The following is a 27,550-nucleotide window of genomic DNA, read 5'->3' as shown; positions in this document are numbered from 1 at the left end:
AATTCATTTAATCAAATGAAATTATCTTTTTAATAATTGATTAAACAAGAAAGAAAGAATATAAGTGGAAAGCCTACAGAGAAAATGTAAAGAAATTGTTTTTATTATGTTACAATAAAAAGACAAGTATAACAAGTAAATCCATGCTTAAATGATAGAAATAAAACTAGTTTTAGAGTATCTACTTTTATTAGATTACTGAATTTCTTCATTTTCATCGAAAGAAGGGAGACATTTCACGCGCAACAATCTGTTCCGATAAGAGATACAACTAGAATTCATTATCCAGCGATCCGTCACATTCACCGTCAGGTGCTATTAACAGTCGATCTGTAAAAGGGGACTAAGTGCAATGTGTACGAAAAGGAACGTAAACAAAACCGAGGGAAAATGACGAAAAAGAAAGATCGCTACAGTGATTGTAGCCTGTCCTATGCTTCCCAGTGTGCAGAGGTACACTGGCGTTTCTAACTTGATGTCTGCACTGATATCTTGGAATTTTTGTCGTACTAGCTATTGTCTATGTACGCCTTTCCTAAACAGTCTTTTTTGGCACAGTGATCGTTGTGCAACGTATACTGTATTTACATATACATACTGTATATATATGTGTATATATACATATATATATGAAACATGCTTTTTGTGTAATGTTACTGATCTTCCTTGTATGTATTAACGTACGTCTACGCGTATAAACTGTAATGTAACTGTAAGGGTTTTAGTTGTTCGTATCGCGACGCACACTGACATCTGGAATTCGATTCTTCTTCTAAAACTCACTGGCGAAAATGAATAACACGTTGAATGCCGCACGATTTGATAGAGCAAAATACACAAAATGGACCAAATATAATATTGAACCATTCGATTGAATTGCATTGTTATTATGGCACGTTCATCTAGCTGAATGTCATCGCATTAGGTAGCATTATTTATAATATGGAAATGTTTCCAAATAATCATCGTTTTGAGTGGACTATAGTAATTGAATTTGGTTGGGGTCACCGGTGACCCCTATGGCATTCAACGTGTTAACACGAGACCTACCGAGCATTTAATGCGATTAACCCTTTGCACTCGGAAGCATTTCACTAGAAACATTCGACACTTTACGATGAGGCATAGAGGACACTATTTGATACGAACTAATGAGGAAACATACGTAAATTAAGGAATAAAGCTATTTTATATGAATATCTCACATATTGATGTATCGTATGAAACTGAATATTATACATAACACTTCGTAATTTTGTTGTATGAAATCGAATGGTGACTGAGAGTCATCTCTCGAGTGCAAAGGGTTAATATATAAATCGCGCAACAATCAACGTGTTAATATCTTCCAACTTCCACGTCTTCGCTTGAATTCGATTTCTACATGAGCGAAGCTAACGATGAAAGAAATGATCGGTCACAATTCTATTAAGAATCATCGAGATCTATTAACTGTGCATCGCGATCGCAAGTATGACGAACATTTTCATCTGTTTCAGGACGAAGCCGACTATCATGCTCGTAATTGATAATGATTCTTGTCAAGCCGTACATTGCTCTGCCTTGTTGACTGCGAACGCGCGTTTGCGTATAATTAATCAAGATATTCGACGCGTTTCAAATCGAAATATTTGATCTACACGTTGATCGACGTTTAATAAAAATAACAGATATATAATCAGTTAATTCCAAACTAGTTCAACAATTCATTCAAGTCAATTCCTCAGATAAATCTTAATTATACGCGAACGAGCGTTCAGTCTGGAACAGTCGAAGAAAATAGTGTTCGTGCACCGATGAGCTTTCTCTTTCCGAATATTCCACGATTCTAACTTATTGCTAACAAACATTCGATTCCCGATTGGCATCAGCAACTAATGAACATTTCGCAAAACTAACACACGAAAAATTGCGAACGATACGAACGAAGGAGAAGCCGTGCACGAATCCTCGTTTCGCCTGCTGTACATCTCTGTTCACTGTTAACCGCTACGTGTGCCATTACCTGGTTTCTATCTGTGTCTTCAAATCCCCCTGCTCTGGATATTTGTTGTACCGTATCTACGAACGTGTATATACACTATATAAATGGATATCTGAGCTCTCCCACAGATAGGACGGCCGCCTGTGTCTGATAAATGCCGCTTCGATATGAGAATCCTCGAATCCATCGAACATGTGATCAAAAACGAAGTGACATGTCAACGTTCTTTCTCTTTCTTTCTTTCTTTCTTTCTTTCTCTATTTCTCTCTTTCTACCCTCCTTTTCTCCCCTGTTCTCTTTTCTATCTATCTCTTTCTATTTCTCTCTGTGACCTACCCTAACCTCATAAAAACCCCAAAGTTCTCTATCACTACTCCACAGTTTGGAAACGATGAATCATTTTTGGGTTTCCTTTATTTTTCTTTTCATTTTCTTTTTTTCCTTCTCACTTCTTCTTCTTCTACTACTTCTTCTTCTACTACTTCTTCTTCTTCTACTTCTTCTTCTTCTTCTTCTTCTTCTTCTTCTTCTTCTTCTTCTTCTTCTTCTTCTTATATGTAGCCTGTCTACCTGTTGCTGTGATTCGCTCTCGTTTCTCGCTCGCAGGTGTCACTCATTAACTTCGTAGCGTCGCTCTGTGGCGCTGGCGGGATCCAAGCCTTCAAAACAATGAGGACCCTAAGGGCCCTAAGGCCACTCAGGGCGATGTCTAGAATGCAGGGAATGCGGGTATGTAGCCCACAGTCTCAGCGGACCTTGCCGATTACTCCATGTATCCCATCCGGATCAGTTTTTCTCTTAGAATAGGAGTCTGTCTGGACGAATCGATAGCCAGAGTTGGGCACTAGATCGTGCTTCTTCGAAATTCTTTATATTCCGTCGCGGTCGTCGGGTTTCTCGATCGTTCGAGGCCATTGTTAACACTTGGACTGCCAAACTAAATGAGATCAACCTTATTGGAACAGAGAAATTTCGAGAAACCGGCATTCCTGAGAGAATAGACTCTCTTCAGGTTTCGTTTGTCTTATTAACCGTTCGATTGAATTCATTCTATTCGGTGTTCCACTTTGAGAATTAGTACCGTAGCTGCCAAAAAGCTTCGTAAATTTTTGTAATTCACTCGAGCGATTGACTCGTCAAGTTGAAATTTTAGGAATCTCGGTCGATCACGTGGTAGTCAACGTGTTGAATGTGCGCGTACGTGTCTCAGAAGAGAAAGAGAGATCGAATGGTAGTTGAACGGCGATTAGCGAATAATACGATTGGTGCATGGACGTCCAACTTTGTCGAAAACCTTCGGTTCGTTCATATGTTTTCAATTTAGACTTTCTCGGTGCCGTCGATTAACGGCGGAACCATTTTTCTATTTTCCGTCGCGAGACTCGACAAAGAGGCCGACAGGAGCTTGTAACAATAAGAACTCGATTGCCTTGATCTTTTCTTTTTTTGTTTCCTCTTCAAATCTGGCTTGATAGATACAGAGTAATGAAGAATCGTGCAGAACGATTTTGAAATGTCGATGCAACAGTAATTAGACATTGAAATGAGTGTAATTCTTCGGCCTCGCGGTGTCAGAGACTCAGCAGAATCTCCTTTTGCACGTAAACATGCGTAGGAAAATCGCGAATGCACTTGAGCTTTAAAACTGCGAATGTTTGAACGGCACGTAGACTTGTTCTTCGTGAACAACTTTTGCGAAATATGCACTTTAGAGGATACACGTACACTGTTGTTCGTAAGTTCGAGGTCACCGCCTGCAATTCAAAACAGAGCTTCTGTCTAACACATGGATTCAATTCGAAAACAAACGTTCACTTTTACATACATGATTCGACGAGATATTCATAATTGAAGAAGGAATCATTGTTCGGAAACAAACCGTTTTCTCACAGAACGTTCTCTCAAACATTTAACCAATTGAACTGCGCCGCGTGTCGCGGGGGAGGAGCCACGCTTCCCCCACTACGTTAACGTGCATCTCAACTGATTTATTCGCACCTTCTTTAAAATTCACGATATACAGACAACGATAAAGAACAAATTGAAGAATTTACAACTATAATATTTATTTCCTTTGTTATTTCGATTGAGCTGTTAAACTCTTTGATTATCTTGCTGAATTGCTCATCGAAAACATCATTGATTATTTTACTGAATTCTGTTTTAACGATAGTCTGAAATACTCTTAATAATTGCATGCTATAAAATTGTAAACGAACGCGTGACCCCAAACTTATGGATGAGTAGTACTTAGATACTACCTCGATCTTTTAGATAACGTGCCTTTTACTCTAGATACAGCTAGAATACATATCAACACACGTACCTACATACATATTTAGCGATATATCATCTATTACAGCCCGATGGGTTAATTAACAGTTTACGTCTCATTACAGACTTGAATTGATTCTACATCATTGTAATTACAAGGTCGCTGAGATACTGGGCGTAGCGTTACTGTCATGCCCACACCCTGACACTATCTCATCCTATCTTTTTATGATAGTTCGATGCTACTGACTTTCAGCAAATGTCGATGTACTTTGAATGGTTTTCTTTTGTTTTATCATTTCTTGCATGAGATATCTGTTAGACTACCGGAGCTGCCATGGCCGGCCCACCTCGCATTTCGTTTCGATGTACGCTTGATGTGCCGCCATCTTCTTCCCCCGGCCCGTTTATTTTCCACGTTTTCTTCTTTTCTTTTTACTCAGTTCACTTGTAAAAATGTTGTTTGCATGCGTCGTACCCCGCGATGCGATACTCTGGAACACGTCACATCGATTGGCCAAACGTTGCATTCACAGTTTTCTTTTCCTTTCGACTTTTCCGTTCTATTTATTTCCCTTGTTTCTCGAGTTTCGTGACAGAAACACCGAGTTCTTTGAGTTTCTTGATTATTACGTATTGTTTCTCGGCGTGTACTGGCATATCTGTTAACGAACGATCTCTCAGAAACGCTTGGCGAAGTAAGTATGCGAAATTTACCTCGGTTTGCTTCACGAAGCAAATAAATAAGACGTTTCTTCCATTTGCGAGACGATCGATGAAATCTCGAGCGACGTTCTAAGTTTCAATTCTATGGTTTGATCTTTCAACCGCCGTCGGAACGGGAAACTGGGATAAATTACGAACGAAAATGTTGACGATTTCCTTTCGTTCCGGATGAATCTCGGATGTTCCCGGTTTTTCTTCGGCCGACGTTGTCGTTTCTTTTATTTCCGCGTGGACGAACAAGGAGAATTAAAATTTACATTGCACATACGATAATGCGTACACATAGCGTAGTCGCATAGAGACGCATATAGCTGCATATAAACGCATACCTAAACGCATAGAAAAGAGAAACAGAATATCCACGATCGGCGAACACCTGCAAACACTAATGATACGTCTCCGTCACGCAGGTAGTCGTCAACGCCTTGGTTCAAGCCATTCCATCCATTTTCAACGTGTTACTGGTGTGTCTTATCTTCTGGCTGATCTTCGCCATTATGGGTGTACAGCTTTTCGCCGGCAAATACTTCAAGGTTCGTCACTCGCAATCGTGTAATCCAGATATGTCCGTTATCCATTCGAAAGGACGATTGTATGACAACTTTTGTCGATGGAAGAGAATTAATGGAATATTATTGTTGTTGCAGTGTGTAGACGCAAACAAAACAACGTTGAGCTACGAAATAATTCCCGATCGAAACGCTTGTATAGCCGAGAACTACACTTGGGAAAATTCTCCAATGAATTTCGACCACGTAGGGAAAGCGTATCTGTGTTTGTTCCAAGTGGCCACGTTCAAGGGTTGGATTCAAATAATGAACGACGCTATCGATTCTAGGGAGGTAAGGTCGTCAATATAAAACACGTTCAACCCTCGCATGATAAACTTTAAAATCATTGTTCTGAAATTTGTCTCCTTAACCCCTTGCTTTATTTCTCAACTGTGTTCAATACAATAATTTTGTCATTAATAATGACATATTCTATGTCCACCTTTGCTCTAGAATATAATAATTGACAACAGAAATACGATATTTCATTTGAACTCACAAGACTCGAGTAATATTTATTTTCGCTAAATTCTATTTAAAATCTTCGTCTCAAGTCACACGTTATTGTAAGTCAAGGAGTTGATCATCGTCATGCGAGGGAGAAAAATGTTTCTCTTGTAGTAGAGCAGTTTTCGCATTGAATTCATCTTCGTTCGCAGCTCAACAAACAACCAATTCGTGAAACGAACATCTACATGTATTTCTATTTTGTATTCTTCATTATATTCGGATCGTTTTTTACCCTTAATCTATTCATTGGAGTTATCATCGACAACTTTAACGAGCAAAAGAAAAAGGCCGGAGGGTCGCTAGAGATGTTCATGACGGAAGATCAGAAGAAATATTACAACGCCATGAAGAAAATGGGCAGCAAGAAGCCTCTTAAAGCTATACCACGCCCGAGAGTAAGTACAAAATATTTGTTAAATTCTGTTTCCATAAATAAGCCGTTTATTTTGAAACTGGCTTAAGTTCATTTTTCAAAGGAATCAAGTGAATCATTGTAATAGTCACAGTTCTACATAATCTTTTTATTCTTCGAAACATACAAAGCCTTCAACGTATAAAGCTAAATTACATATTAATTACTTGATTAATAGAGAAAAAAATTACGTGCTGATCTTTTGGTGTTCAACTAATTAGATTTGTCCACGACTTAATCGTCCAAATCTAAACATTTCATCTCAACGAAATGCCGACATCCGTCCGCAAAGGGTTAATAGTTTTTTCATCTGTTTTAAATGGACTTGAACCACTTTCAAAATTAACGGTTCAAGTGTGCTTGTTACACCCATTAAAATGAGATACGAAATTATATAGACATTTGTTAATATAGATGAACCGATTGTTCAACTAATCGATGTGTTTTCGATTTGTTTCAGTGGAGACCGCAGGCGATAGTGTTTGAAATAGTGACGGACAAAAAGTTCGATATGATAATCATGTTGTTTATCGGACTGAACATGTTAACGATGACGTTGGACCATTATCAACAGACCCAGACTTTCAGCGATGTTCTAGACTATCTGAACATGATATTCATTGTGATATTCACCAGCGAGTGTCTCATGAAGATCTTCGCGCTGCGTTACCACTATTTCAAGGAGCCGTGGAACCTCTTTGATTTTGTTGTTGTTATATTGTCAATATTAGGTAATGTAATGTAATGACTAGTTCAGTCGTATGGCCCAAGTGAAATTGACTAACGTTGATCAGAAAAGAATCCTGTTAGCTTTTTCCAATTACACAGTTCACTATTTCTACTTATCAATCACCCATCGCTACGATTAGAGGCTTGATCAGATTAATGAGCATGTCGTTTGCATTACGATCTTTCACACACTTTCTGTCTTTCTCTCTTTCATCATGCACGCAGGGACGATTGAACAATTTTACTCAAGAAACTTAAAAGCGGACAGGGTCGATATTTCACGTGTGCCGAAACGACTGATCAGCGTCATTACGTTACGTAGCCTTACATTGATGTTGTATTGAACCCCCCTTTTGCCGCCCTGTGACCCTCCACACTCCTCTATCCAGTACAATGTGTATAGGAACTTGTTGCTGAAAGGTTCGATACAATATTACGATGGCCACTTGTTTATTTAAATTCAAAATTTCACATTATTCCTTAAGCATATCCTAGCGTTACTAACAAATGAAATCGATATTGTTGAAATGTTTAATTAAGAAAACGTTAGATTCTCGTTTGGTCCATTGGCTATTCTTTGCTTTGACTTTGATATTTCAAATGGTAGATTAGAATTTTGTTATCGGATCCGATTCCGTTTAACTGTTTGGCAATGTAATATCGTATCCGACTTATTTCGCATATGTTAATTGATGTAAAGACGATCATTAGTCGAAACATCGGGTAAGAGCGGGTCTGTATTACAAAGGTTTACCACTACTATTTCTAATTCAGAATTAGCATCTTATTAGAGAGGAGCGATCGGCTGCTAGTATAACAACTCTGAAACACTGGAATGCCTGACACGAAAATTCAATATGTTTCTCTTATACAGCACCGCGAATCATTTAACAAGTGATCGAGCTTTTAAGTCAAACTGCGATGCATGTCGAGGCAACACCGAATCCTCGGGAATATAGAATAGAGCTCGAAGATAGGTATTTAGAGCAGCGATGCATGTTCACACATTTATTTTTATTTTTCTACAAACGAGAGACACGTGTAGTCATGCATCAGAATTTTCAAATTTCTTGGACAAAACGGATCAGACTGGAGGAAACATCTCTGCAATTTTGCTTACGGATTAAAGGAATAGAGAATGCAACGACTAGATTATTTTTGTTTATGTATATATATATATATACATATATTTTACACTCGGTGAATGAATTAGACTCTTAGATATAGACATCCTTCACTCTTGCAAGAATTATCCTCTTTCCAAAGAGCTGCATGAGAATTAGAGGAACATCCATTAACATAGAAAGCACCTTGATACTTGAAACAGCACAATTTTACCTCCTCTCTCAATTCCATCGTAGAATTAGCCAGAACATCGACAGACATCACCGGAACAGTGGTATTAATTAACAATTGTCCTCTTCAGGTCTGGTACTCAGCGACATTATCGAGAAATACTTCGTGTCGCCAACGTTGCTTCGTGTAGTGAGGGTGGCAAAAGTCGGTCGTGTGCTTCGACTCGTGAAAGGTGCCAAGGGTATTCGAACGCTTCTCTTCGCCTTAGCGATGTCGTTGCCAGCCCTCTTCAATATTTGCCTGTTACTCTTTTTGGTGATGTTTATCTTCGCGATCTTCGGAATGTCTTTCTTCATGCACGTCAAGGATAAAAGTGGACTGGACGATGTGTACAATTTCAAAACGTTTGGACAGTCGATGATATTGCTATTCCAGGTAAGAAGACAATTCGTTACTTCAACAATAGTTACTCATAAAAACCTATTGCAACGTTGCACCCTGTTATTAGACTGAATCGTTGTGGATCGCGACGTTAAAATTTCATTTCCTGTGCTAATACATCTAATGCGTTATCAGTCGATCGTAGATCTTTGCACAAATTTTCATTTTCAACGATATTTTAAAGAAAACTGACACGGCTAGAATCATAAAGATGTCTTCCAACCCTTTGCACTCGGAAGCTTTTCTCTAGAAACATTCGACACTTTCCGATGAGGTATAGACGACACCATTTGAAACGAACTAATGAGAAAACATACGTAAATTAACCCCTTACCCAATGATTTCTTTCTGAAATCGATGTAACTACTTTGTTATTAATAATTTATCGAAGACAAGAGAAAATTCCAGTCTTATTCTATATTAACGTGTGCTCTAAGGTATAATCACTGATAATAGAGGAATAGTATGTAATTTGCATTCAAACAAATTCAGTAATATGTATGTTTGTTAAATTCTATTTGAAATCTTCGCCACGAGCCTGACACGGTATTGTAGGGCAAGGGGTTAAGAAACAAAGCTATTTTATACAAATATTTCACATATTGATGAATTATACAAAACTTAATATTATATACAATAATTGTGTTTTGTTGATAAAATTTTGTAATTTTGTTATATCAAATGAAACGGTGACTGAGAGTCACCTCTAGAGTGCAAAGGGCTAACAGTAGTACGCAATTGCTCCTGTAACACAGTCTACGTGAATAACCAGCTTGAAACTAGTCATAACGTTGAAACTTCCGATTCCCCAAAGATGTCCACATCCGCCGGTTGGGACGGCGTGCTCGACGGCATAATAAACGAGGAAGACTGCCAGGAGCCGAACAACGAGATAGGATATCCGGGTAACTGCGGTTCGTCAACGATCGGGATCGCCTATCTTCTCTCGTACCTGGTGATCAGCTTCTTGATCGTGATAAACATGTACATCGCCGTGATCCTCGAGAACTACTCTCAAGCGACCGAGGACGTGCAAGAGGGGCTGACGGACGACGACTACGACATGTACTACGAGATCTGGCAGCAGTTCGACCCGGACGGTACACAGTACATCAGATACGACCAGTTGTCCGAGTTCCTCGACGTGTTAGAGCCGCCATTGCAAATACACAAGCCGAACAAGTACAAGATCGTGTCGATGGATATACCGATCTGTAAAGGTGACCTGATGTTCTGCGTGGATATCCTCGACGCCTTGACCAAGGACTTCTTCGCGCGTAAAGGTAACCCGATAGAGGAGACGTCGGAGCTAGAGGTGCAGACGCGTCCGGGTGAGGCCGGTTACGAGCCAGTCTCCTCGACCCTCTGGCGTCAAAGGGAGGAGTATTGCGCGCGCCTGATACAGAACGCCTGGCGTAAGCACAAACAGCAACGCCTAGGCGGGCCCAGCGAGGAGAGCGACGACGCGGACACGGATCCGCGCGTGCGGCAGACAGCGGTCCTAGTCGAAAGCGACGGTTTCGTAACAAAGAACGGGCACCGTGTAGTGATACACAGCCAATCGCCGAGCGTCACTTCGAAAACCGCGGACGTCTGATCGGCGACGTTGACGCCCCAACCACCGCCACCGTCGTACCCAGCAGCAGCAACGTCGCCGTAAGCCAACAAAACACAAAACGGGACCGGCGGCGTCCGCGCTCGCAGCCACGACGAAGAACCCCGCTCCATCGCCGAGCGACGACGAGCTTTTCTTTTTCAAAGAAGGACACGCTTCGATCGTCGATCCAGCCAACAGATATGCCGTGAATAAAATAAGACGAATCGAAGTAAGAACGGAAGTAACGGAAACAAAGAAAACCACCACCGCTCTCGGGGAGCGGGCAGCGGCCTCGCGGACCCCACGCGCAAACTCGCGCGCGCGCGCGCGCTCTCCATCGACAGCCTTATAGTTGTATAAAGAAAGAATCGAAAGAGAGTATACATACAGAATACACACACGATTACACACGAATATATACATACGATACCTACATTCCTCCAACGAGTTGCCTTTAAATCGACTCTGATACGATAAACGCGCCACGAACGTCGGGAGACACACACAACACATACAGGTCGCCACAGCTGTAACGCAAGGCGAGAGGACGAGAATCACGAGCGTCCGGGGACAGCCGTCCCGAACGATACCGGAAAACTGAACCGGCGTAATTACTGGACATCGCACCGCGCCGACACGTTATCAGCATCCGCTGCTTCGAGTCAAATAACGTTCCACGCTCGTGGACACGAATCGCGCGATCGGTGGACCACGCGTCGTTGAGATGCGTCGTGCCACCGAACCGATCTCGGAAATCCGGAACGGAAGCCACGAGCCTGCGAGCTGAGAGAGAGAGAGAGAGAAAGAGAGAGAGAGAGAGGGAGAGAGAGGGAGAGAGAGAGTGAGAGAGAGAGAGAGAGAGAAAGAGAGAGAGGAGTCGACGGTCAAGAACTTGGATGCTCGACGAAGAAGTTCGGTCTTTGAACCGGGGGTGCGGATGATCGACGGGGACACGTGGCTAGACTCGACGCGAAACGCAACCCCCGAGTCAACTTCCCCAATAACGCAAGGCTCGGGGGTTGACGTTCGATCAGGACAACCCGCCTGCCCCGCCAAACCACCCACCCCCGACTCACCGCTAACCATCCCCCTATCTGCTCAGCATCTTGATTTCGATGGACTTCGTGATGGCGCACGTTAAACGTTCAACCGTTGCACGGCAAACGACGATTTGCTGGCCGGCTGCGTCGCACACTGGTGACGCGATCGGGGTAACGCGAACCACGGAGTCGTCGCGATCGATCGTGATCGCAGGACCCCTGGGACGACGAAGAAGAAGAACGAAGAACGAAGAGCGAAGAGCGAAGAGCGAAGAGCGAAGAACGAAGAAAACGATGGAAACGAAGACCTAGACACGTTCAAAACGGTGAGACATGTAATAGTATAAAACGCCGCATTCCCTCCCCCACCCCCACCCCACGAATTGTCACCCGGATCGTATCATCCCTATGGACACGAAGCAGAACGAGTAGGCCGGTTCTCGTAAATCTCTATCTCGCGCGACATTTGGATTTTTTACATGGTTTTACAGCGATCCGCGTGAAATTCGCTGAAACGCGCGACGACGCGGCCACACCGCGTCGCGGATGACTATTTGTTCAATACATTTTTTTTTCTCCATTTTTTTTCTCCTTGTCCGATCGGTTTGCCCTCGGTCATTAAACGCGATGTGGTGCGCGGAGGACTCTATAGACTGGAGGGAAACGATGAGCAACACGGGAGAGAAACGAGGACGATTGGGAACGAGAATGAAACGACGGAAGAAAATGAAGACATTGACGAAGAAGACACTGATCATTATTGCCGCGATAATAGTGAGGATGATCAATAGGACGATTAAGATTATGATTAGATACGATGATGATGATGATGATATTGATATTGATATTGATATTGATATTGATATTGATATTGATATTGGTATTGATATTGATATTGATATTAATATTGATATTTATATTGATATTGATATTAATAATGATGATGATGATTATGATGATGACGGTGATGATGATGATGATGATGTTGATGATGAGGAGAAGGGTGATGATGATATGATTATGATGATATTGATGATGATAGTGATGGTGAAGATGATGATATTGATGATGATATTGGTGATGAGGATGATGATGATGATATTGATGATGATAATGATGATGATGGTGATGAAGAATGTCACAAGTGAGAGACCCATTGGTGAAATGTACGCGTAGCTAATTACATTCGCTCGGCTTGATAAAATTTTGCGCAATACGGCGCGCGAACGAATTCGGCTTCGCGCGGCTTTAATTTTATCTGGCTCCCCTCCCTCTCTGTTCCTGACTCGCTGACCGCTCTCTTGACCGTTTCGATGTTCCGCGTTTCCACAGAACAAGCATGGAAATTTTTTACAATCATATCGTTCGTGTTCCGATGACGAATCTGATCGTTAACCTGTAAGAGAGAGAGTGAGAGTGAGAGTGAAAGAGAGAGAGAAAGAGAGAGAGAGAGTGAGTGAGTGAAAGAGAGAAAGAGAGGCGCTGACGGTAGCTCAATCGTTAGACAAAAAGGGGGAGAAAAACGAAAACGAAAAAAAATTGAACCAAAAAGAAAAAGTGTCCAGATTCAGATTTCGGTCCTAGCGTGTTCTGAACGTCTAGTGAATTCTACTTTCTTTCCCTCTGCATAATTTTCAGAAATGGGACTCACCCTTGTGCCTTTACATTTACGTTTCGCGTACGGTTCGTTTAACTATCGTCTACGACACAAAGTAACTTCTATCGTAATTACGAAACTAGCTCGAGCTATAGAAACTAGTCGGACTTCTTCTCCTTCTTCTTTTTGTTTTTGTTTTTTTAAGAAAAAACCAAAAAAATGTCGGACCCAGGGGTGAAGGGACGCGCGCCGACGCGCCACCCCCTCCACCCTTCAAACCGGAAACTCTCCCTAGATGTTGTTAGCGCGGTACGCGTTTCCGTGATTCGTTTCGTATATTTATTCTAGAGCAATAACCGTTTTTATATTTACTTTGTATTGAACGGAATGGGCTATCGCGAAGTAGTACTACGAAATAGCCGTTACGATTCTTGCCAAAAGGGACGGAGAGGGTGGTAGCAAATAAGAATCTCGCAATCATCATCAGCTAGATAACTTATACACATTTGCAAAACTTAACACAGACACACAGTCTTTACACGACGTAGTAATGCGCTTTGGAATAAATGAATTATACACGATAGTGTAACGTTAAACTTCGAAGATAATTGTAATCGAAAAACCGTGCGCCCGTAAACCCGTCTCGCAGTATAACGCGTAGTGTGTCGCCTAATGTGAAGTGGTTTTTCGCGCGATCACGTTTCAATGAAAATGTACGACGAGGAAATTTTAACGATTCACTCGGCCGGTAACAAGGAGATCGGCACAACTATCTCTAGCAGTCGCGGGATCTCTGTCGAAAAGTTTTATCCTCGATTCGTAGGGCTGAACCATTCGTTACGTAACCGATGAACGTTTCTTCCGAAGTCAGATTAATTCCTAAGTACCTGAACGTGATGATTTCGATAATAAAATAAATATTAAAGAGAACGTTATTGATACGAAAGATGTATTTGAAATGATTATAAAGCAAGGATCTATTCAAAGTTTGACAATTGAAATCAAAGATGAAGCGTACATCGTTTCCGGTAGTTGCCATAACCACTTGATCGGTAACCAATCAGTGACACCATGAGAAATCAATCTAATCCTGTTCCAAAAACGCTTTCGATCTTGTTGAAAAAAATAAATAAATAAAAGGAAAATAATGGAACAGTGTTCGAGGAAGTTGTGCCATTCCTTTTAATTTAGCTGAAATCGCGGATGCCAAAACGAAAAACGTTAAGTTTTCGATGTGGTTTGTTTGTTAAGATTTTAAAGCGTTTACCACTTTGATGTTCGTTGCTTCAAATATTTACCGTGTAGTTTTCGTTACGTTGTCGAGCGTTTCTCGTTTCTCCGTGGTGTTCAACGGGAAATGACGAAAGCCGGGAAAACTGTTAACCGAGATCTTCGTTCGTAATTCGAACTGCCGCACGATCGTTCAAGGACGGTTACGATTCGACGCCGCGACTAATGAAGCAGCCGTGTTTTCGTTCGTGGTTGAACAGAGATATAATCGCGCCCGAGCGAACAGATAAAAAAAAAGGAATAACGCTGCTTCGTTTGTCGAAGGGGATCGTTCCAGTTCCCGAGGTCGGTTTCGAACGGGTTTACGTGCTTAATATCGCGGAGAACCGCGCGTCTGACATGTACCGGCGATCTTCGGCCGCCATAGAAGGCGATGGAACGCGTCATGGTTCACGAAAAGGTACTTAGACCACCTCAGCGCGCGGTTCTCCCGTGAATATATCTAAATCGCATCGCGCAATGTAAGTACGTACCCATACAGCGGTGTCTGTGCAGTCACGTCTCTATTACAATTCCAATTTCATTCGGTAGCGTAACGCGACAAACCAATCGCTCGGCGGTCCTTGACACCTAACCTCAAATTTCGTCAGACACTTCCAGAGTTTCGTTTCCAAAAGTTTCTTGCCACTGTGAGTTCGTTTTCTACCTGAAGCTAAAGTGCCAAGAAATCTTTGTTTCCAGCGAGCATTTGAAAACAAACGTTCCTCCCCCGTTCTCGATTCAAACGATTCTCGAAATTGTAATAGACGCACGTGATTCCCTGGCCGCCACTGTAGATCACGCAAGGTAAATCGAGCAACTAACGTCGGACGGCGTACATATGCATACGGTGGAAGAGAGAACCGCGGTTTCTATGTATACCGACGTGAAAACGAAAAATCGAGGGAAAGTTCAGCGATTTACTTTGCCATTTCCACGTGACCCACGCGTCACCGTATATACGTACGAGAATACGGATGAACGTATGTATATCGTACACACGTAGGATACTCGACGAAAACGAATGAACGTTATCTCGAGGTCGCGCGCGCGCAACAAAAATGGCGCGTCGAAAGCGAGTGACATAGGACAAAAATATGAGAGAAAGAAAGAGAGAGAGAGAGCGAGAGCGAGAGAATGAGAGAGAGCAAGCGTGTGAGTGCGTGAGTGTATGTGTATGCGTGTGTATTTACACGGACTGTGCGATCGTTATTTTTCTACGTTTACATCCACGATCCGAAAGGAGGAAACGAAAAAAAAACACACACAAACACACACGGATTGAACGAAAAAAAGAAAAGAAAGAAAAGAATAAGAAGAAAAGGAACGAGGATCGGTAACGTTGTTCGCGCGCGGCAACCGTGAGTAGATGTCGTGGCAATACGACGCGTATACACTATAGATATAGAAACGAACGCGCGCGTTAGTGAAAACGGACGGGATCGTTCTCGCTGGTCGAAAACGTACGTAACGTGGAAGTTGACAGCTCGCTCGAAGGATCGTTATCCGAAACGTGGCCAGGAATTAACACGATGCAGACGACAAGGACGACGGTTACGGACGTTAACGAGGAAACCAGGGGGAAAATAGAGAAATGCTGTATAACGGTTGTCACTATGTAATCCGAGAAGAGGGTGGTAGTAGGGGTTTGGCGCGTGGTGGACGGGACGCAACGCGATAAGCAACATGAAAAGAAACAAGCAAGCAAGTAAGCAAGTAAGCAAGCAAGCAAGCAAGTAAGCAAGTAAGCAAACCTGCAACAAAAATACAAAAAATGTTCATTATTTTAAGCTACGAAGGCTCAAAGAGGGTGAGGATCCATTGTATATTACTCGTACAAATAATTCATAAACACACACTATCGGTGTCGAGTCCGCTTTGTCAAAGTATTTTAGAGAAAACAAAAAAACAAGCCTGTCCGATATTAATGTCCTCGTACCTTTTCTACGTATATTATAAATTGCATTTCACGATTCTCGTCGCGGGCCATTCGATGATCCTTTCGTGAGCACGCTTCAAACGTATACCGCGTATACGCGTGGCTGCGTCCTCGCGACTCGTTCGTTCGGAATAGGTCGTCGTTCTTCGTTTCTCGGCGGGATTCGGCTTTCTTACGCTCTGAATCCTCTCTACGCGAAATTCAAAGTGAAACAAAAGAAAATGAGAAAAAAAACGAAAGAATATCGTTGGAAAGGAAAGAAAAATCGGCACGCAATCCCGGGATTCCGATATCTCTGCGCGATCATCGATCAAACAAACCGTGAATCGGCTCGACACGTCTCTTATTACTGTTATTATTATTATTATTATTCATGATTATTATCGGCAATCCCACTCGCAACGGAAACGGAGAAAGATTACGCCTAAAAGAAAGATGAAGCAAAAGAATTCATTAATGGTACACAAGTGTTTATTATTATATACCGTTGCTGTTCCCGCGTGTGAGCATTGCGTGTGCGTGCGTGCGTGCTCGCGCGTGCCACGAATCTCATCGAATTTTTCTATAGGCGCATGTTGTAAACGTAAACGTAAGGTTTCTATCGTTGTCTCGCAGAGGTCAGAACGATCGCGATTAATACTTACCGACAGCAAATTATTAACGCGCAACCCGGTATACACGGAGCACGACGGACAACGACGACGACGAAACGACACGAATCGAGGCACACGAGATCGATCGACGATTAAATAGAATTATTCATTCGGGGTCTTGTGCAAAAAAAATAAGAAATCTCGTCGATCCTTCTTCTATCGAAGCACGACGTAATCTGATGGTCCGTCCGGCTCACTGTCTAATTACTCCGATACCCCCTCTCGCCCCCTTTTGTTCAGTTTCGACCCCCCTAACCGTGCTGTAATATGTGCAAATAATTCGATAATAATCAAATGGTTTGTACGCATATAATATACACATATATTTTCGATACTACTTTGTCGAATGGGCAAACCGCGAAACTCCTAGAAGCAATAAAAAAAAAAGAAGTGAAAGAGAGAGAGAGAGAAAGAGAGAAAGAAAGAAAGAAAGAAAGAAAGTAAGAGAGAAACTGAAAGATACAGAGAGCGGCAAGAAAATATATGGAAAACGATAAGAAAAAGGAAGAAGAAGAAAGCAGAAAAGGGAGACGGAAAGAAAAAAAGAGAAAAAGATTGAAAGAGACACACGAAGAGTGTAAATAGGGCGTGACGGGATGGAACGAGGCGTAATTGCCTGTTGCGCGCGCAGAAAGTGTCCCGAAACACACTGGCCTCTTTCGCGGCGTACCAGACCTTACGGATCTCGCACGTGGAAATCGGTTATGTCCCCGCCCCGAGAGATACGGGCAAATGAAGATCCCCTCGTTCTTCGGCTAAGTCTTGTTTCCTTCTCGCCCGGAGTTTTTTCTCGACCTTTTTTTTTTCCTCTGAATCGTGACGCGGTAATCGACGCGTTCGCCGCGATCGAATATTCGATTGAATCGTAACTTCCCCGGTCTTCAATCGCGTTCGCCGATCGCGGTCGGTGAGCTTGAACATTCGGTCCGTCGAATCGTTGGTTGGAACGAAAGAAAAAAGAAAGGAAGATGGAACGTAAATAAATAAATGAATAAATAAATAAATAAATTAATAGGTATATAAATAAAAGGAGAAGCGTAAGAAAGTCAGGAACACGGGTACTCGAAGGATCGTCCGGAAATTCGTTTGGTCGTGACGCTCGGGATAGGTGGATCTGTGAGGGGAGGGGAGACGTTCGTTCGATCGGCCAAATTGCTACGATAACGAGAGAAGAAACGAGGGGGAAGGGGGTGGACGAGTATGCATGGTGTGCTTCATTGAATTTTTTTCGTTCGTTTTACCGAAACGTACATTAAAGATGAAAAAAAATACCAGCTTTTGCGCGACGACGGCTGTAAGATAATTAAAGAAAAACAAATATATACATATATATGTATATATATATATATATATACACACATACGTATATATATACATATAAATATGAATATGAATATAAATATAAATATAAATATAAATATAAATATATACATATAGGGCTTTCCTTCGTTTAAGCGAGGTAAGGCGAGGTTTAAACGTACTTTCTCCGTGGACGATACTGCCGTTACGCATTGTATAAAGAGAGAATGAAAACTAAGTTAACTAATCGTAAATGCACGAAATTTTTCTTAAACGGATAGCGAATACAGAAAACAAAGAAAATACAGAAAATAAAATAAAACAGAAAGGGCTTTGTAGTGTCTCGAAGAAAACTCTCGAAACTCATTAACCTAACGTCGTCATGATAATACAATAAACAATGAGTACAGAACAAAAGCAAAAAAAATGTTATAACGAAACACAAAGATCCTAGAGCTGGTCTAAAAAAAATGATAAAATAAAACACACAAGTAATCACCGTAAAAAAGTGTCAAGCTGCGGAGCCTGTCGGCCAGTATAATGAACAAGCAACTGCCATGGGTCAACAAGCTAGATAGACGAAATGTGCTAAGAAAAAAAAATCCAATTTTAACGAGCTAGCTGTCGAAAACAAAAAAAAATACATATTTAAACCAAAAAACAAAACATTACGCGCGAAGGTTCGTCCATTTAAATGCGTGCTCCGTGCGTGCTCGCGCGCTCGTACGCATGCGCGGACGCGAATCGCGGTTGCACGTGCGCACGGACACGAGTCGTGGTTGCGCGCGTGCGCCGACGCGTATCGTGGATGCGCGCGAGCAAGCAAACCGAGAGACACCGAGATAACGTGCGTGTGTGCTGAGAATGCCAGAATGAGAGAACGAGAGAGAAAGAGAGCGAGAGAGGGAGAGAAAGAGAGAGAAAGAGAATTCGCGCGAATGAGGAATGATAGTGTTACCGAAAGAAAGAGAGGAAGAAATCGAGGAGGTGTGTGTGTGTTCGTGCGCGTGTATGTGTGTGTGAGGGAGAGGGAGGGAGAGAAATAGAGAGAGAGAGAGAGAGAGACAGTGAGTAAAAGAGGGAAATAGAGAGAGAGAGACAGTGAGTAAAAGAGGGAAATAGAGAGAGGGAGAGAAAGATAGTGAGTGAAAGAAATAGAGAGAGTGAGAGAGAGAGTGAGAGAAAGAAAGAGAGGGAGTGAAAGGGAGAAAGAAAGAGAGAGAAAGAGAGAGAGAAATAGAGAGCAAGCGAGAGAAAAAGAAAACGTAGATGAGCTCCTCCGTTGAATGACATTCATTACTATTAAACAGAATAAAATATGGATTATTTGCACAATATTATAAATAATTACTATGTTTACTACGATTATTAAATTAAAGAGCAAATAATAAAAGGGATGAAAAAACTGTTGTTAAATAATTAATACGAAAGAGAGGATGAGCGATATAAGAAAAAAAATGTAACAATATAAACGAAAAAAAAAGAGATTCAACCGAAGACCGATATCGGATTTAATAAAAATATAGGGGAGAAAAAACCACAAAAGAAGCGAGCATAAACGTAAGAGAACAAAACAAAAAATAAAGTAAAACAACAAGAGAACAAAAGTGACGAGAACATGATGATCAAGACGAAGGAAGGATGGAGGTGGAAACGATTCGTTTGTTATCGATTAGTTAACGATCATCCTTACATTACATTATTGTAATTATATAAAGTAAACGATTATTACCGTAATAGTTACAATTAACAAGTTGTTACCGCTTTGTTATACATAATATAATTAATATACTAAGATTAAAAAAAAAAAGAAAAAAGTAAGCGAATGCATCGTTGATTCGTCCTTTACTTATGTAGATACTAAATACGATTCGACTCTATATTGTTTTCAATGTCTTCACCGTATTCCTTCGTTTGCTACCCGATTTCGTTTCGTTGTCGAATGATTCGGTTTTGTCGGCTTACCTCGCCCGGCCACAATATACACACGTTTTACAGAGATATTTTCAATAAACGAAAAAGCTTAACACTCATACGGTTGTTGTCCTTGCCATCACTTGACCCTGTTGCATTCACGGAATTTTCATTGCTCCCGTAAATTGTACAGCCGCCCCGCGAGAAACGAAAATACCAACCCGTGGCCGCTGATTACGACAGCACGGTACTGACACTATAAAGTCGCGTCAAATTCAATTGACCGCTGAAGGTTACTCCCCTCTACGTGACCACATCAGATCCTCGCCCCCACTTTTCACCCGCAAGTGCCAAAAATGTTAGGCTAGGTCCAAAATATGCGATAACCGGTTGCATCACGTGATTCGAGTATTTCGATAATCCGACATTCTAATCTTACACCCTCGCTTTTAGATATCGGTGTGTCCATACAAATGGAAAAATTGATAATACTGGCTGGAACTTTGAATCGGTAGGGTACAATGTATCTGCGTCACTCGATATAAAACTTTCCTTCTTTTTATAAACATATTCTTATAAATATTCATTTCTTTGTTCCTTTTTCTTCATTTCGTTTGATAACTATGTCGTCGTGTTTAGGATTTTAACTATTACTAGGTACATCCTGTCGCGTTGGAAAAAGCACAATGTTTCAGGCGTTGATTGCCGCTCATCGATTTTTCTTATGGAGTTTTTGCCATATAGAGTCAAGGTACGTCCTGAATTAATGTTGAAAGCGGCTTTCTCCTTGGTGCTCCATGAGATACGTACGTATACATCATGCTGTGTCTTTGGTCATCCGTATATGGTACCCGAACTGGAATGATGCAGCACGAATACCTAATTTCGAGGGAATAACAATCTTTTTTGCTGGACCTTTAACACCTTGCACGATATACACGGTGTAATATCGCCAGTCATCTTCGTCGTTGAGATTGCGGGTATCAGAAGAGCAGAACATGGCTTTCTAAATAAGAGAGTGTCGCATAGCTGGATCACGCTAATTGTCTTGTTAAATAGAACGGTCGCATTTTTTTCAAGTCATCTTGACAAATATTCTGTAGTATTTATCGATAATTTGTGTAGCGATTGCACCGATGATTCTCTTAATTATACACGCGTTAAAATTAGTATGAATCACAATTTGGATTCATACAGTGGGAGCAAACTGAATTAACCTCTCGAGATCATTGACAAGGCTCCCCACCGTTTACTTTGCGCGCTACTCTGACCTATATTTTCATAGAATTTTATTCTGTGAATCCATTGATCTTTATAAAGTGAAAAATATATGAAAAATAATTATTATAAAAGGTTACGATTTCATCTAATAATAAACTTTTTATCAGTTCTACGTATCAGTTACAATAAGAATCAGTTCAGAGCATTGACATAGCATAGAATATTGCTATTAACGATAAATTGATTTTCAAATATTTAAATAGAAATTATTACCAGCTTTTCGTGTAGGAATTAAAAAATTAATGAACTGATATTTGAATTTTCAATATTTCGATTCGCTTTCCTCCTTTGTCATTCAAAAGATGGCGGCTTATTAGCGGAATTGTTGCAGTTATGTTTACGTGATACTGTTCCCAAAGACAGAAGGTCTGCTAAGTAATCTACCCATTAACAGATTACCGCTGACACATCTCTGAAATGTATATACCCATAATGTGTGGGTGTGCAAGATGCGTGGAGTATTTAGTGTGTGATTCTGCGCGAGAGTTAGGGGGAATCTGGTAATGGGTGGGGTTTGAACGATGAATCCCTTCTCTTCTCATATCTGATTCGAGCTGATTCGAGTCGGTTTCGTGTAGTCCAACAGTATCCTTGCGTTCGACGCGTGATACGCGTTCACCGATGTTCATGTAATGGCAGCACTAAATTGGCGGTTAGGTAAATATCGGTCGCAAAACGTAGACGTTTCGAGCACCCGACCGAAACCCAGCCGCAACATCTAAATATATTTTTCTTTCGATTTGACGAACGACGAAAATAGCGCGTCTCGAACAGTGTCTCAAGGAAAGTGAAGTTTATATACGCCCTTGCGTATCATCTGTCAAGATAACGAGCGAGACAGACCTATTGCGAAAGGCAGGAAAGGAGGTGTGAATATCTTATCAACGTTATCGACACTGCACCCAATGCATACTGACCACAGTTATAGAAATGCATTCTTCAATCGCGCGGACACGATGTGAATGATCGTGGCCGATACTCGTGAGTCATATTAAAATTTTGGCAAACAGACAGAGAATTCGCCCTTCGCCAAATACATATCTGAATCGTTTGGCTGAACGTCTGCGTGGAGGTTAGCAGACAATATTCTATTAATATACATGCACGTAATACTATATAATTGTTTATAATGGAAGTACTGTTTCAAGGTGGTCGTACTGTAAACATATCCGTAAACGGAATCAAAGATTAAACTTGTCGTTAATGTAAGATGTAATCTACTGGGCTATTGTTGCAAAGTATTTTTGCAAAACATTTTTACACGTTTATATATTCTCTGCATTTACATACATGTTTATTCGTAAGTAGACTTGTAAATGTTATATGTTTATATGGTTATGCAGTCTAGTGACCCTAATTAACGAATAATTTGACTTTTAACCATTAAATAGCTTGTATACTTCTTTCAGGCATTTGTATTTAAGTAGATAAATTATTTATAATGGAAAAGAGAAGTATTACTGGGAAAGACATCCTAAGAATGGATGGTCTTTTGCCACCAACAAGGCGATTGCCTGTCTGTGATGCAGTAACTTTGTCGGATAAAAAGAAAGAAAAGAAGTGGTCTATTGGTGGAATTTTAAAGCGAATATCTTCGATACGTGATTATGACAGTTCCTCGAATGATGAAGAAATGGTATATTGCACGAGGCAACAGAGACCTCTTTCAGTGTTTAATAGAAAATCACACAATGTTACACTTCATCCAGTTAAAAGAAGTACCGATGAACATTTAAATAAAAATAATTCAAGCAATGGTACTATTGATAACTTGGTGGACACATCAAGTCTACAAAGAGATTCCACGCATGTTCGTGGTAGTGATGGATCATTGGATAGATTAAGTAAAAAGTTACGTAAAAGTGTACTCAAAGCTCGAGTAGAAGCAAAGAGAGATCGTATTTGTGCAGATAGTAGTTCAGATGAAGATTCTCGAGTGTCTTGTAATTCATTGACTAGATTTCAGAGCGAATCTACGACCCAAAATATGCAGAAAAGTAGTTCCTGCAATAGAAAAAGTCGTGCTGCACGTACAGAACGTTACATAAAACGTTTATCAAAAGATGAGGGTAACAGATTTTCAGAACACATGAACAATGTAACCAACAAACGCAATAGCCTTGATTTTATGGATGCACATCAGTCACTCAATATCAGTGAAAGTGATTTATTTCAACCTGAAGTACAACCTCGTTCTATTACACAGCCTAATAGTTACACATTCCCAGTACAAAGATCTGTGGAAAACATACGACAGGCAGCATCATGTAGCTATCAAACCAAATCGTCTACTGAACTCACACGACATTCTTCAAATCGATACATTACAGATTTAAATCAGAATAACACGTACACAAAACCAAATGTTTTGTACAAAGATAAGCATTACATGAACCAGGAAGAACACAACTACTTTTCAACTTCTCCACCACTACACAGTGATTATACAAAATCCTATGATTATGTAAGGAATGATCAGTCAGTATATCGAAGTTCTTCTCCACCAGAACCCCCACCAAGGAATCCACGTAGTAAAGTGTTTGCTTATAGTTGCAATTCCTTTCCATCTAGTGGGAAATACAGAGTACCAAGACACACAGAATCTCCACATCCAAGAGTGGACAATGTGCACGAAGCTTCATGGGATCGCTTGAAAGGCATAAGATCATACGACTCGAATAACGAAATCAGCTGGTGCAGTTCAACTAGACAATGCCCACGACGTCCACTGTCTTTAACAGTGATACCAACGCAATCCTGTAATTCGTCAGAATGTACAAACAATAGGCACAATTCAACTGGCAGGCATATGGACGAATGCAAGTATCACGAGACAGAAGCGATGAAGTGTCAACGGCGAAACAACCGAAACGACCAGCTCAACTCAAAATTCAACGATCGTAACATTCAAAAACGCGAGCAAAAGTTTTCTCCAATTTCACCGCCAAACATGTACAGTAATTCAGCATTTATCTACAACAAGAGTTCAAACTCTCCTTCGGCAAAGTCCCCTTCCGAGAGAACTGTCCGAGAACGTTCGTACAGTTCATCAAACGATAAATTCGTCTCGAATCCAAGTGCAGAAAAGAAGGACGAGAAACCAGTAGTAGCGAGCGACAAAGATGTTCTGGAAAGGAGAAGAAGTTCAAAGAACCTGGAAGAGGCGCTGTCCGAATTGGAAGCGATATACAACAGTTTGTGCCTTGGAGACGAGGATCTTCTCGATCGGGCGGAGCGACGTAGTATGGAGGAGTTTAGTCTCCGTCGCGGTAAGGCCGATAGCAGCCTCGCGTTAGACTTGGTGGACTCGCCGGACAGATCGAAAGACGATATGGCCTATAGACGAATGCACCCTAAGGAAAGACCGGCATCCTTGTCAGAAGTGATCAGTCAATCCGCACTCTCTAATATCAGCTATCTGATGGCCTCGCCTATCTTGTCACGTAAAGACGCGACTGATGATTATCCGTACGCCTCAAATTACCCAGTCCGCAAAGACGAGCCGGACGTAACACGCGACGATGTCGTTTACCGAAGTATTCATCACGCGAATAATACATTGAAGGTGGCCGATCCGCAACCACCGTTCGGGATACCTCTGGGACCCGTAACTGCGGCCACAGAGAGCGACTACCTGCACACCACGCCAACCAAGCCGGATCATCCTCGTTCGTCGTACATACCACAGTGCGAGCCTGACATTGTTACAGACGATTTGGCATATAGAACCTTGCGGAAGGATGCCAGCATGGCAAGGAATGCCGCCGAAAGTAAAAGCGGCGTTGCGAAAGACCAGGAAACCACTTTCGGCATGAAGAAAAAACGGGCGGTTAGATCTCTGTCCGCTAATCTGTATGGTCTGATAAACCAGGATCGCATACATCTTCGACGGGAACCCAGTCTTCAGGAGATCAAGGTCGGGGTCAGTGACGCGTCGATGAATGATGTTAAATTACTACCTGTTAGATCCGATTGTTTTAGGCGTGTGGTTAGCGACGGTGAGCTTTCCGATTACGACACCCGGTGGCGCGAGGATGGTTTGTTGAAAAACAGGAGAACCGACATAAATGGCAATCATACTGTCTCCAACATAAGCCGAAGGAAGCTACGCGTTTACGTCTCGCCATCGACCAGAATACAGACCTCCGGAGAGAACAGCGAGGACGAGGCGGTAGCTCAGAACTCGGCGTCGAATGGCATACTGTCGCAGGCTTTGAGCACTGACTTTTGGCAGGATCGTTTAAAATCAAATGAGCCGGCTGATCGAGATACGGAATCTGATTTCACCGCTTATAGCAATTTGTGCCAAGACTTAGTTAATTTGATACAGGGGGAAGAGAATGGGGATTTAAGAGAGACTACAGAAGCGAATGACGCTGAATCGGAGCAACCGACGAAAGTGGACAGTCCAGTGGACATCAATGAAACTGACGACAGCCCGATATTGCATATTAGGACGTTAGGTAGTCAGTATACTGAACACACTGTAGAAGATTGTAAGGAGATCGAAGGAAATGGAGACGCGGAAAGACTGGCGGGATCCATCGGTAATCATGGGAACGATGATCCCGAGAAGACTGACGATAATGCCTTTGACTTCTATCTGCGTGTCGCGGACGAGAATGTGAAACTAATTGCGGAGGCGTTCAGCAGCGTGGCGGATCGCTTACGCGATAGCCGTTTAAGCCAAAAGAATTCGCTGACGTCGCGGCGTTCTGAAATAGAAACCGATAGTACGGCGCCCAATACGAGCACGCGTAGCTCCATCACCTACAGCCCGGACGATGTGAACGACGACCTGTCTTCTTCGTCGAAGTCTACCGATACGCAACACATAGTTCCTAAAGAAAATACGCCGATAAACATAGACTGGGACCATGAGGAGGTTGAGTCAGAGGAGGCGAAAAATAACTCGAATATCGATCTGGAATTGGATCTGTCCAAAGCTGTTCATGATCTACAGTTAGCTGCAGCGAGTTTGTGCGAGCATGAAAAAGAGATCGAGCAGTTAGAGGCTTTATGGAAGAAGGACACCAGCAATACTCCTTCCGAAGCCTCGATCGCGGTCGCAGGGGAAACACCGTTGTCAACATCGGAAAAACTTTGTACGGTGGAGAATGATGGCGGGGAATTAGAATGCGATCAAGAGGAAACTGTAGTACCGACTGATGTTAAGTCGCAGACCGATGAACATGACCCAGATGATGAAGGTGAGAGCACAGAATGCGAAAATATTTGTGGACTGCACAACAACAAGATCGTTCGCTCGACTGGAATGCGTATTTCGTATGTCACTAACCTCATAACCGTTACGATAACCACGTATTCTATGGTTTTGCTGGCTTGTTTCCTCGCACTGCTTTTAGCGACCTTAGCAGCAGCATCATGACCGGCTCATTAACGGCGGTGTCTTAACGCATTGTGTGATTAGAAGGTTTGATACAGAGAGGCGTCCACTATTTTGAGGCTATTATTATTTTCAATCATGTTACTAATGTCGTAGGTCTCCCGGCACTTGATCATTCATGATGCGAACCGCTCTAGATGAGTTCTGAGTTCACACATAACTAACCAATGTACACGGCGTTGTCGACCGAAATGCGGCGGAACAATTGAATTTGTTTAAAGTCGAGTTTCTATGGACTGTTTCAGACGGAATGGTGTGTTCTTGTTGTTCTTGTTAATGTTGTTGGTTTTAATAAAGTTTAAATGTTAACTAGCTATACGAATTTTTTCTTCTGATTTAGATGCTTGACCACCTTTTGCCACTTGTCTCTCAAATGTTCTTTTTGTTGATTTTGTGTGAGAAAGAGAAAGAGAGATTTGATTTGTTATAAAAATATTGTTTTCATATTCGCTGGAATATGTTGTATTATTATCATGAACATTTCAGAAGTGTCTAAGGTTTTCTCAGGTTTAATTTTGATTTTGTAAAAAATATGAAATTAATAGTTTAGTTAAATATTTATATTTTTTAACGCGATGATCGATTTTGTGTTAAAATATACTTGTAGTATAGCAGAAGTGACAGTATTCTT

The 27,550-nt window shown here is 41.6% G+C and overlaps 2 protein-coding genes and 1 long non-coding RNA gene across 49 annotated transcripts in view; 2 read left to right on the top strand and 1 right to left on the bottom strand.

Moving 5' to 3' along the window:
• The window catches only part of para (sodium voltage-gated channel paralytic), an 81,702-nt gene extending 68,938 nt beyond the window's left edge, over positions 1 to 12,764 (top strand). For 18 of the 42 annotated variants that reach the window (XM_076365425.1, XM_076365426.1, XM_076365437.1 and 15 more), the window contains 6 exons: positions 2,591 to 2,713; positions 5,395 to 5,826; positions 6,195 to 6,440; positions 6,918 to 7,188; positions 8,613 to 8,917; positions 9,738 to 12,764. In XM_076365425.1, the coding sequence (XP_076221540.1) occupies positions 2,591 to 2,713; positions 5,395 to 5,826; positions 6,195 to 6,440; positions 6,918 to 7,188; positions 8,613 to 8,917; positions 9,738 to 10,520 (2,160 nt within the window). In that variant the 3' untranslated portion in view covers positions 10,521 to 12,764. The remainder of the gene's footprint in view (positions 1 to 2,590; positions 2,714 to 5,394; positions 5,827 to 6,194; positions 6,441 to 6,917; positions 7,189 to 8,612; positions 8,918 to 9,737) is intronic. The other 24 variants (XM_076365460.1, XM_076365456.1, XM_076365450.1 and 21 more) reach the window with 2 other exon arrangements.
• Positions 1 to 20,467, bottom strand: part of LOC116432441 (uncharacterized) — a 53,767-nt gene extending 33,300 nt beyond the window's left edge. For 3 of the 6 annotated variants that reach the window (XR_012998149.1, XR_012998150.1, XR_012998148.1), the window contains exon 1: positions 14,921 to 15,068. This is a non-coding gene — a long non-coding RNA (uncharacterized LOC116432441). Of the gene's footprint in view, positions 1 to 7,184; positions 8,455 to 8,524; positions 8,909 to 9,683; positions 10,320 to 14,920; positions 15,069 to 20,282 lie in introns of those variants that run through there. The other 3 variants (XR_012998151.1, XR_004236130.2, XR_012998153.1) reach the window with 3 other exon arrangements.
• A 1,456-nt stretch (positions 20,468 to 21,923) lies between these two features.
• Positions 21,924 to 27,233, top strand: LOC116432877 (uncharacterized). Its single transcript, XM_031990331.2, has 4 exons — positions 21,924 to 22,584; positions 22,661 to 22,812; positions 22,922 to 26,722; positions 27,016 to 27,233. The coding sequence occupies exons 3-4, from the start codon at positions 22,954 to 22,956 to the stop codon at positions 27,039 to 27,041; spliced, it is 3,795 nt and encodes a 1,264-aa protein (XP_031846191.2). The 5' UTR covers positions 21,924 to 22,584; positions 22,661 to 22,812; positions 22,922 to 22,953; the 3' UTR covers positions 27,042 to 27,233.
• Positions 27,234 to 27,550: the final 317 nt, after the last annotated feature.

The sequence above is a fragment of the Nomia melanderi genome, chromosome 3, assembly GCF_051020985.1.
Source record: "Nomia melanderi isolate GNS246 chromosome 3, iyNomMela1, whole genome shotgun sequence".
NCBI lineage: Eukaryota > Metazoa > Arthropoda > Insecta > Hymenoptera > Halictidae > Nomia > Nomia melanderi.
This window is presented reverse-complemented; position numbering and strand designations above follow the sequence as displayed.

Coding starts and splice junctions, on each gene's coding strand:
- LOC116432877 (XM_031990331.2), top strand. CDS start 22,954: ATGGAAAAGAGAAGTATTACTGGGAAAGACATCCTAAGAATGGATGGT. Junction 26,723..27,015: donor ACATGACCCAGATGATGAAG/GTGAGAGCACAG, acceptor CTAATGTCGTAG/GTCTCCCGGCACTTGATCAT.